This window comes from Schistocerca serialis, chromosome 7 (assembly GCF_023864345.2).
Source record: "Schistocerca serialis cubense isolate TAMUIC-IGC-003099 chromosome 7, iqSchSeri2.2, whole genome shotgun sequence".
Taxonomy (NCBI): Eukaryota; Metazoa; Arthropoda; class Insecta; order Orthoptera; family Acrididae; genus Schistocerca; species Schistocerca serialis.
In genome coordinates, this window is record NC_064644.1 from 472,242,675 (window position 1) to 472,255,193 (window position 12,519).

The 12,519-nt window shown below is 42.6% G+C and overlaps 1 protein-coding gene across 1 annotated transcript in view; it reads right to left on the reverse strand.

The window, feature by feature from the left end:
- LOC126413153 (uncharacterized) overlaps nt 1-12,519 on the reverse strand; it is a 1,175,329-nt gene that overhangs the window by 595,898 nt on the left and 566,912 nt on the right. Inside the window, exon 5 of the mRNA XM_050083048.1 lies at nt 6,427-6,465. Within this exon, the coding sequence (XP_049939005.1) occupies nt 6,427-6,465 (39 nt within the window). The remainder of the gene's footprint in view (nt 1-6,426; nt 6,466-12,519) is intronic.

Consider the following 12,519-nt stretch of genomic DNA (forward strand, 5'->3'; position numbering starts at 1 on the left):
TTTCTTCTTACAGCTCAGAGCTTACAATCAGAAAGAGTACATCAGTCAATTTTTAAATTATTTAAAAAATAATTTTCACTATTATTTTCATTATTTTAAAGAAAACTTTTAAAGCTCGTTTAAACTGTTCATTGCATGTAGTTCCACGTAACTCCAGCAGTTATCGATACATCTACATCTTCATGATTACTCTGCCATTCACAATTAAGAGCCTGGCAGAGGGTTCATCGCTTCCAATGTGGGTGGGCGGCAACACGGAGGAGAAAGTCGGTGATTGAAATTTCACGAGAAAATCCTGCCTAAAGGCCTTTGTTTTAATGATTGCGAACCAAATCCACGTATCATGTCTTTGGCATTCTCTCCCATATTTCGCGATAGTACAAACGAGCTACCCCGTCAGTTCCATCTGAAGCGGATCCCACCCCATACTGCTGTACTCTAGAAGAGGAGGAAGAAGTGCGATGCAAGTGGTCTTGGTAGACCTCTTTCACTTCCTAAGTGTTCGAACAAAAAATCGCACTCTTTGGCTTGCTTTACCCACAACATTACCTATCTGGTCGTTCCAATTTAAGTTACTCGTAATTGTAATCCCTAAGTATTCTGATACATGTGTAAGTGGCGTCTGTTCTTTCGGACAAATCCTAAAGAACAGACAGCATTTTCATCCAGCAGCCATTTCGAATTAAGACACAAAGGAATTACAGACACTGGCTGCAAGCAGGGATTGACTGAAATCAATGGGAAAAGATGAAAATTTGTGCAGGACTGGGATTCGAACGCGGGTCTCCTGCTTACTAGGCAGATGCTCTGGCCACTAAGCCATGTGGAAACAGTGGTCCTTACAACTGCCCGGACTACCCTAGCACGCCTCCGGTCACACCCAAATTCTCAACTTATCCACACACTACTAATGTAGTGCACTAGCACATATCCTTATTACCCGCGACATTTCGCCGATTCCCGTAAGAGTTCGAGCGTGGTGCGCATCTACATTACTGGACTCGCATCCGGAAGGAGGACGGTTCAAACCCGCGTCGGCCATCCTGATTTAGGTTTTCCGTGATTTCCCCAGATCGCTTCAGGCAAATGGCGCGATCGTTCCTTTGAAATAGCACGGCCGACTTCCCTCCCCACCCTTCCCCAATCCAACGGAAATTATGAACAGCTATATAGGCAGCATGGCTACAGATTTCTGCTGTGGACTTCCATCGACTTGCTGAGTCCATGCGACGTCGAGTTTCTGCACTACACCAGGCAAAAGGAGGTCCGACGGACATAACCCATGACTTTTGTCACCTCAGTGCGAGAGTTACGTGCAAAGGCATTTCCTCTGCCGTAAATGAGTGTATTAGACTCTTCCAGTACAATTTGGCCGTCTCGCTTTATATATATATATATATATATATATATATATATATATATATATATATATATATATATATATAAAGCGGGACCAGACAGCGAGGTCATCGGTCCCATCGGAGTAGTGACTGGATTCGTGATGATGTGTTTGTGTGTGTCTGTGCTTTCAGAGTCGAAAAGTAAATGATTGCGAAAACTTCTTAGCAAATAGGGAACATCCTGACATATATAGGAATTAGTAATCACTAGATTGTAGAAGTGAGACAAACCACAACAATAACAAATCCACCAAAAGTAAAGGCAAAATATACCTATTTAAAAGGTCAGACAAAAATTCGCTTGACGCCTTCCTAAGAGACAGCTTCCACTCTCCCCAACTAACTATGTAAGTGTAGACAAGATATGGGTTAAATTCAAAGAAATAGTATCTGAGGCAGTTGAGAGATTTATACGAAATAAGTTAATAAAAGACGGTACTGATCCCCCAAGGCACACAAAACAGGTGAGAACACTGTTGCAGAAGAAACGAAAAAAAGTATGACAATTTTTTTAAAAAAGAGGACACAAAATCTTCAGAACTGCCAAAGGTTTACTGAAGTTGGAAACTTAGTACGGACTTCAATGCGAAACGCTTTTAAAGCCTTCCACAACGGAACTCTGTCTCGATACCTGACAGAAAATACAAAGGGGTTCTGGTAGAATGTGAAGTACACCAGCGGCAAGGCACAATCAGTACCTTCACTGCGCAATACCAGTGGTAATACTCGTATTACTGACGACAGTGCCACTAAAGAGAATTACTGAACACAGTTTTCCGAAATTGCTTCACCAAAGAACAATAAGTAAATATTCCACAAATCGAATCGAGAACGACTGTCAACATGACTAACTTAAAAGTAGATGTCTTTGGTGTAGCGAAGCAGCTTGAAGCACTTAACAAAATCTAAGTCTTCCGGTCCTGGTAGCATATCAGTAAGGGTCCTTTCAGAGTATGTTGATGCAATAGCACCATACTTAGAAGTCAAATATAACCGCTCGCTCGACGAAAGAACTGTACCAAAAGACTGGAAACTTGCACAGGTCACATCAACTCAGGGAAGGGAATTGGAATAATCCGTTGAATTACAGATCCATATCACTAACGTCGATTTGCAGTAAGATTATGGAACATATAATGTGTTCGAACATTATGAATTACCTTGCAGGTAACGGTCTACTGACATACAGTCAGCACAGATTCAGAAAATATCGTTCTTGTGGAACACAAGTAGCTTTTTATCCGCACCAAGTGATGAGTTCTGTCGACAGGGGATCTAAAATTGATTCCATATTTCTAGATTTCTTCATAAGAGACTTCTAAACAAATTGCGTGCAGATGGAGTACTTCAGTTGCGCGACATGATTCGTGATTTCTTCTGAGTAAGGTCATAGAGCGTCTTAGTCGACGGAAAATCATCGAGTAAAGGAGAACTGACATCCAGCTTTCCCTAAAGAAGTTTTATAAGCCCTTTGCTGTTCCTAATCTAAATAAACGATTTAGGAGGTAATCTTAGAACCCCTCTTACATGGTTTGCAGATGATGCTTTCATTTACCGCCTAGTAAAGCTATTAGAAGAACAAAACCGATTGCAAAATGACTTAGATGCGATATCTGAATGGTGCGAAAAGTGGCAATTGCCTCTCGGTAAGGGAGAGTGTGAGGTCATTCACATTAGCACAGGAAGAAATCCTTTAATTTAGATCACACAATAAATCACACGGATCTGAAGTCTGCAAATTCGAGTAAATACCTAGGAATTATAATTACGAACAATTTAAGTCGTTACGATACGTAGATAATCTTGTAGGGAAGGCAAACCAAAGAACATTTAGAAGATGCGACAGGTGTGTGTGAATTCCTAAGGGACCAAACTGCTGAGGTCATCGGTCCATAGACTTACACACTACTTAAACTAACTTCCACTAACAACAACAACACACACCCATGCCCGAGGGAGGACTCGAACCTCCGGCGGGAGGGGCCGCGCAGTCAGTGACATGACGCCTCTAACCGCGCGGCCACAACGCGCGGCGGGCTACTAAAGGCCAGAACATCTAAAGACGCAACAGGTCTACTAAAGAGACCGCCTACACTACGTTTCTTCGTCCTCTGATAGAGTACTGCTGCACTCTACGGGTCCTGATCTGGTCCTGTGTACACGTTTTGACAATGTATGGTTTCTTAGGGTATTTGGATATGTTTTAAAACAAGTATGCCTCGACATGTTTTAATGCGCATGCTTTCCACTTATATGAAATTATTACTTTTCGTCGTGGCATATTTTATTAAGATCTCGACTATGCGCTTTTTGTATCTGGTATTCCCATGTTTCAGTGCAGATCTGAAGATGGTCAGGGGCGACCGAAACCGGTAGTCTAACAAGTAAGACCAAAAAACATTGGGATCGCAGACGGGAATAAAAGAAATTCAGTTACAAAATTTTTTATCATATGGTAAACTTAGAGTTCCTTTTCCAGCAACAGTATAAAATACATACAAAAAAAGAGAAGAGGCATTACAGCCTTAAGTTATTTGAACAATGTTCATCCATTCCTACTGAGCTGATCACTTTGTTGAAACATGTCACAGCGCCAAGGAACAGTTGAGAGTCGAAAAATGTTTGTGCACTTACGCGTCGCGACGAATAATTCCTTAGCAATTGTATATACAGTCTCGTGTCGACGTAGTATTACTTTCGTGCAGTACCTACACCAGAAATACAAAATACCTACACTGTATCAAGCAAAGTCAATCTTTTTTTCCTGATGAGCCTAACTACATCGGACACTATGGACTTGTTACTGGTTGTTCTTCGTGAGACCGTGCATCATCGCCAACACACGATATGTTTCCTTCAACTGGATGTCATTCGTCTCGAAATATCGAATTACTTTAACAAGGGAACTGTGTGACCTCTAAGCTCAGAACAGCAGGAAACTGTGCTTAGCATCTGAACAGCTCACACTGAAAACAGTGGTATGAGACATTCGCATGCAAAACTCTGCGTCTTAACACGACGGATATTTCAATAATCATCTATTCAGAACCTAAGAGAACAACTTTGATAACGTAGATAAACAAAATATCGGTGTAATAAGACCAACAACACACATGTTTAAAAAAAATGGCTCTGAGCACTATGGGACTTAACATCTGTGGTCATCAGTCCCCTAGAACTTAGAACTACTTAAACCTAACTAACCTAAGGACATCACACACATCCATGCCCGAGGCAGGATTCGATCCTGCGACCGCAGCGGTCACGCGGTTCCAGACTGAAGCGCCTAGAACCGCACGGCCACACCGACCGACACACATGTTTCAATGTCATGACTTAATGCTAGATTTCCTCTGTGAAAATAATTACGCTATCTGAACAACAAACCTTTTCTACTGACCTAACAGAGTTGCAAACTTATCTAGTCTTCAAAGTGCAGGTGTGTGATTTCAGTGAAGTTTTCACAGCAGTGTGGAACAGAACAATCTGACTGAAGTCACTTTTTTCAAATTTAGTGTCAATTCTGCAGTGAAGCAGTCCAATATCACACGCCCCACAAATAACATTCTCAAACGATCATAATGGTATATCAATGTCATAAGCAGCATCTTGCCAACCATCCTGTAACATATATAAATATACGAAGAGGATTGGTTGGTTGGTTGGTTGTTTTGGGGAAGGAGACCAGACAGCGTGGTCATCGGTCTCATCGGATTAGGGAAGGATGGGGAAGGAAGTCGGCCGTGCCCTTTTAGAGGAACCATCCCAGCATTTGCCTGGAGTGATTTAGGGAAATCACGGAAAACCTAAATCAGGATGGCCGGACGCGGGATTGAACCGTCGTCCTCCCGAACGCGAGTCCAGTGTCTAACCACTGCGCCACCTCGCTCGGTTATACGAAGATGGTATTTATTCTTTTGGACATGTCCGAAAGAACAGATACCATCTTCATATAGATAAGGCTTAGCGGCCAATGATCTACTTCAGTGCGGATGCACTCACATTGCTCAAACTCTTACGGGAATCGGTAGATTGACTGCCGCGAGTAATGAGTATAGTGGGCAGGGGCACTACAAATGTAGTGTGTGGACAGTAAGTTGGGAATGTGGGTCTCACGGGAAGCGTGCCAGAGATAAGTCCCTGCAGTCGCACTACCGTCTGTGTCCTCGATGGCTCAGTCAGATAGAGCGTCTGTCATGTAAACAGGAGATCTTGGTTTCGAGTACCGGTTGGGGCACACATTTTCAACTGTCCTCGTTTATATTTTTCAACGTTTGTAAGCAGCTTAAGGTCTGGATGTCAGTGTAATTTGATACTGTAACTTAGGCTTCTACCTGAGTGCAGAAAGTTGATTCTGTAGCACGCAGTGGAGTCTGATGATGAAATATTCGTGTAATTTTACTTGTGGGTTTTCACATTATATTCTTACAAAATCAACAATCCTTGTCATGTAGAGATTATATTACCTAAAGAAGTAAACATCAAGAGTTGGCAATATTTTGACTTCGATGGCAATATCTTAAACATAACATCCTTGCACGGAAAACATCCATTTAACTAAAATTCTTCTCTAATATATCTTGAACAGGTGATCATTAAATGACTCTTGTGGTAAGATGCGTAGTTTTGCATGCGAATTACTTATACGACTCTTTTTGGGGTGAGCGATTTATATTGTAAGCACATTCTTGTACGGTTCGGAGCGTTCGAGATAATGCACTTCCCTTTTAAGATGTAAGGGAGTAAACTATACGTACTAGTACGGTTTCTTAAACATGTATCAAGCCCATATGTGGCACCTCTCACTTGCCTATCTGATGTGGCCCTTGATGTTCTTCTACCACTGATTTATATGAACTGCAATGTCGCTTTCATATGAATAAACAAGACTAGAGTAACTTACATTTTAAGTGGATATTTTAATTTTCAATTTAAAGATTACTTAAATGTTCTTAATCATAAGAAGAGCATAGAAGGTACGTATACTATTAGGAATTTTGTGTGACTAGCTATTCTCTGCACTTACTTAAGCCGAGATGAGCCTGCAGAGGAGGTTTGGATAGACCTGCAACAAAAAAATGTCAGAATGTAGCTACATAAAGCATCTGAATACGTAACACAATTGCGTAGCAGGCCAGAGTAGTGAATCATTAAGACCTAAATGCTCCCTCCAGGTATGCGCGGATCCCAGACGCTCTTCTATCTTCAGAGAATCACAGCTGACTTCAATATATGTCCGTGTTCTAAAAAGCGAGAAAATGCTACGTTTTACTAATATCTCCAAAAAAAACTACGTAAACAGCGAGGTTTGTTGTGTTTGTCATTTCCTTATGAAAATATTACCTCTAAAAGAAATCAGAAGTCACACATGATCAATTACAAATCCAGCATGTACGTGTATTAGCAACATTTATCAAGCAGGTTCCAAGCAGCCTGCATTATGTGAAGATAACACACTCCTCACCTTACTCAAATCTATAGGAGAAACTCTGCGTGATGGGCTGAGGAATACTGTTTCCGCTGCGCTGTTCAGAAAAGAGCGTTAATATCAAGTACAGATAGGCACAACTGTTGATCACGTGGTACAACAGCCTGAGTGTATGGATATCCACGCACCTGAAAGCCATAGCCAAGATAGCTGTGCATAAAGTAGACAAATAAAACTGCTCAAAAAGTTTGAAATACCACCATGATTTGCGTATTTTTTGCAACGCAAACCTCTTCATTAACATACTTTTGACTTCAGGAAACCGCTATGTACAGATACTGTCTAATGGAGCTAACAAGGGGGGGCCGCCAATTGTGAAATTCAGATTCGATTCATACTGCACATAATAAAAGCTCATGGCCAGAGGTGTAATGTGGCAAAGCACCAAGATGCACTTCTCTGTCGTTGTCGAGAAAATCGACAGTTAAAAGAAACCGTTGCGGTTAAATACGCTCTACGATTAGTTGTTTTCCACAGCGTCGTGGCGCAGCGGTAAGCGCTCGGGTTCGTAATCCGAAGGTCGCCGGATCGAATCTCGCTCCATGCAACCGTTTTTTAGTATTTTTTTTAAATTCAAATGCATATACATACACACACACACACACACACACACACACACACACACACACACACACACACACACACACACACACACAGTTGCAACAATTATGCGTGGAAGAACTGGCGACTTCGAACATCATCATGTTTTCCGCAAACAAAGTTGTATTTCACAAATGTTATTAATTGTCTTCATAATGTTTACCACGTATAGTTAACGGAAGACGTAGAAACGATATTCCGAAACGAATACGTATAGTGTAAGTCAAACGTTCGAATTAGAATAGAGACGCCACGAACACAAATTTGCTGTGGAAGGTATGAAATATAAACTCCGTTACTCGCTCGTTACACTTGAAGGACAGATGTTGAATGGGCCGAAACTAGCCGCCGCATAACAGCGTAGTTGCCTGCTAACTTCGAAAGAAGGTAGATGCGGTCCCTAGCGCAACTTATAACATCGTCGAAAATCAGTGCGTGCGTGAGAGCTTTGGTACACCCTGTTAAACAAGCGGAAAAATGGAGGCGGAACAATTGGAGAGCGATCCGCCTTCACCAACATGCATAAGCAATTCATTAGTAGTTTGTGTGTGTGTGTGTGTGTGTGTGTGTGTGTGTGTGTGTGTGTGTGTGTGTACATTTGAATTACAAAAAACAAATAATAAAAAAAGTTGCATGGCGCGAGATTCGATCCGGCGACCTTCGGATTACGAACCCGAGCGCTTACCGCTGCGCCACGAAGCTGTGGAAAACAACTAACCGCTAACCGTAGAGCGTATTTCACCGCAACGGTTTCTTGTAACTGTCGATTTTCTCGACAACGGCTGAGAAGTGCATCTTGGTGCTTTGCCACATTACACCTCTGGCCATGAGCTTTTATTATGCGCAATATGAATCGAATCTGAATTTCACAATTAGCGGCCTCCCCTTGTAAGAGTAAACTTGCGTTTCCAGTGCAACTCAAGCAGAGTGAGTGGGATATTTTCATGACGCCTTGTAGAAAAGAGATAAGACGGCCTGGTACCAATGAAAGCGTCAGGGACAGAGTCCCACAGGCTCGGCAAGGAGGTGGGCCAGTCATGTTTTGGGCCAGTGATACGTTCGGACGTCAGGCGCCTCTGATAGTTCTTAATTTGATAAATATGAAGTATCGGGAAGGATCCTATAATGTATTGTACAGCCCCCCCACCCATTCAGCAATAGGTTCGTCTTTCAAGACGATGAAGTACAATCACACCAGATCCACCATGTGAACACTTTCCTCCTAGAGGCATGAATCGGTCATAAGGAATAGTTCGCGGTGTGTGCTCAAGTGAATCGGATTGAGAGCGCTCAGCTAAGGGACTGTCAACACCTCTCAAAACTGTAGCGTGGCAACGCATGGGGTGGAGTAACATAGTACTTGGTGTTACCCAGCTGCAGATTTTGATGTCAAAATGTGCACTTTCGAACAGATTGCCTTTATTTTAAGTGATATCTGTTTTTTTTTTTCATTTAATAAAATTGCAGCCATATAGTTACTTACACTTACATTTTACATTTTTGCATATTCATTTATCGATTTCACTCTTTTACTGCACAGTTCTATGTGATATCATTCACAGGCTTCGTTACACAGTTCACATACACATGTTGTGGTTGGGTCGTGATAAGTTTTGTTCTTGCAAATTAGATGATGAAAGCCGTGAATTCTAAATCTAGCTACGACGTGTCGCAGTTCGAAGTTTGGTGTTGTCCATGAGCGGTTCGTCATTGCTTCGGTGCCATAGAACACTGGCCACACTTTTTCTCGTTTGTCCTCCATGATTTCTGGAAGCCCTGGGGTGTGGCATCATATATAGGTTTGATGTCTTCAATTAGGAATGTCTCTCTCGCTAGCAGGTACACTAGTCTAGATCTTGTTGTCTTTGAGAGACCTAGTGCTCTTTTTAGATAAGTCGATTTTACCTTTTCTAGTGTTTCTAGATTTTTTTCTGTCAGATGGTCCCATATAACCTCCATCACATAGGCCAGGATTGGCAAGATTGTTGCGTTGAATAATTTCTTGGGCGTTTTTAGACTGAGTAGGCGGATGTTTTTGATGTCCTGTATTGCTATTATTGTTTGGGGCTGCACGTTCTGTTGTATGTTTTGTGAAGCATTTGGCTGTTGGTTGCAATGTCACCCCTAGGTATTTAAAGTCTGATGAGATTTTTATTTTTTGCCCCCCGATGTTGATTTCCGCATTCTTGGGTTTTTTCACTCCTTTTCTGAAAATCACCATTTCCGTCTTTGTTATATTTATGTGTAGTTCGTGTTCACTGTACCATTTGTCTCTTTTATCAATGATTTTCTGCAGCTTCTGTATATCTGTTGAACTTAGGCTATGTCGTCAGCGTATGCATATATGTGTACATCTTCATCATTTTCTCCAATTCACAGTATTTGTTTTTACTACATTGTGTAAAAGTGTCGGGACCGCAAACACCGTTAAGTGCCAGGATGGCTGTCTGACGACGGCGTGTGCAGGACGATGGGTTACGCACTACCAGCTCCCTGGTGGTTGAGGAATCAGAAGAGCTCAATCAGCAATAACACTCCTTGTTCACTAAGATGCTCGTACAGATGGTGATGGCAGAGACTTGCTGGCGCACATAGACACCCAAACTGTGCGAGTATGCAGGGAGGCAGCCATTCATAGCCTAATTGGTCTGCCAACCCATCCAACTGTGTGTGGACACCAGTGGCTGCTCAGCGGACCCTACCTGCCTGCGCTGACGGAGTATGGGCTGGCAGATAACAATCGGGGGTAGCAGGCAGAAGTTCACCAGTCAAGCCGACAGACCCTGACCACACCGCAGACTCTTCGCCCATACGAAGGCGGACAAGTCTGCCAACCAAAATCAACATGACGGTTGTTGTGGCAACATCCTTTTGTGCAGACCCGTTCGCCTGTTTGTGATGATGAGTCTGTGATCGGGTCTATCGACTCGACTGGCAGACCTCTACCCACTAGGCCTGAATGCTACCTGCCAGCCCACAATCTGAAAGTGCAGGCAGGTAGTGTCTGGCAAGCAGTCGGCAGTGTCCACACACAGTCGGACGCGTCGGTCAATGGGATGGGTCGGTGGAATAGTTGGGCTATGAATGGGTGTCTGAAGAGCGCGCTTCAACGTGATGGCAGCTCCTCTTCTACTCTTGCAGATGCGAGACTGACATCAGGCTTGCAGCAGGTGCAGGCCGTTGAGTTGGACAGCTAGCCGCTCCCAACGGTCGGTCAGGCTGTATGGTTCAAATGGCTCTGAGCACTATGGGACTCAACCGCTGAGGTCATTAGTCCCCTAGAACTCAGAACGAGTTAAACCTAACTAACCTAAGGACATCACAAACATCCATGCCCGAGGCAGGATTCGAACCTGCGACCGTAGCGGTCTTGCGGTTCCAGACTGCAGCGCCTTTAACCGCACGGCCAGGCTGTATGGCGCTAGAGTGTAGGCGCTTGGCGATGGCCAGATACTAGATGCTGTCACAGAGAATGTGGTCCCATCTTGGTGGCACCATCTCATGTCCTGCTACCATCAGATCGAACAGCAACTAGCTAATGGTGAAGCTAGACAGTCGAAACTGACTGCCCCACATAGAACTAACAGCTGCGTGGATTATGTCTCGGTGTCAGCAGTACTGAAAGACAGGCTGTTAGTGTCTAAGTGGCGAGCATTTACTTTTGATCTTGCTAGGTTTGTTGTGACAGTGCCCCACCTTTGGTAACCTGGGCGACCAAAATTGTGTAGCGGTGGGTCATGGCATGCAGAAATACAGCTTCCCAAAGAGGGGCCATGGTTTTGTACTATGCTGCGCCAGCAATATTTCAGCCCCAGCAGCAGGTTTTTATTGACAGCTCACTTGCCCACATCTCCACAGGTTGTGAAGTCTGCACAGAATGATGTTGCCACAACAATTGTAATGTTGTTTTTGTTTCATAAGACTTGTTCTTCCAGTCCCTGATCCCCTTGATCTAAATCCAAACACGTTCGCAAATACACAGGTAGCGAAAGTCTTTTTCGAGCAACTTATGAATCTCATACCCAGAAGTCCATACCAGCTCCAAGAGTTGTGAGCCCTCCTGAAAAATACCTTGGAGGACAACATTGTTATAGTAAAAAATTGGAAGTACAGTCGTTTATACAAGATTCTTTTTTGGGACCAAAAGCAAGAGGTTTTTATATTTTTATAGGACATGGAAAGATGCTGATCCTCATACAAAGGAAGATGAGTGTTCAGCCCAGTTCATGTTTTCATCTGTTGTTATTCCTGTACTCTTCGTAGAGTCCGAGAAATTTATGTTTGTCCCATTTAGAATTAAAGAGTGTAGTGAAATTGAAATGACGGGCTAATATGCCTAGAATCACCTACCAGAAGAGCTTGGGTTCTGCATTGCTTACGCTTTAACCCTATATTCTGTATCTATTTTGACTGATTAGGCACACAGGTCGGCATTAACATTCCTAATAGCTATATCTAATATATTCGATTTTGCACTTGAGTATAGCCTCCTCAGTTCGTATGTGGCATGTACGCTACGTACATTTCTTTTCCTAGCTCAAAGAATAAACTAAACGCACTGTGGCTGATTGTAGCATATACGTTACACCACTGCTATCAGTGCGTCATTTGTTTTCGTTTCTGCGAGTTCCCAGTAAGTGGCAACATATGCTTAGCAAAAACTGTTTATAGCACTGTCAGCATGTCGTTGAAGAATAAAGTTAATTTTTTTGTTTTTAGGAATTTTGGATTAGAATGCGTTAAGAACACACCCACGCTGTAAAATGCTACTGTACCTTTCGCTATCGAATAACTGTTTCTTTAATCACAACAATACAGCGAAATAGCAACGACCTGTACTGTTTTCATAATTTTTAGGCGTTTAATATTGAGTTTTACTTGCTTCATATTGAGTCTTCTGAGTACTGGACATGTTCCAGTTTTTTCTAACATAAACTGTATTCACTTTGAACATCTTCTAAAATTTTGATAAATTACATAAATTTCTTAACTTTAGTCTTTTGATCTTATTTTGTAACAAAACAACGACTT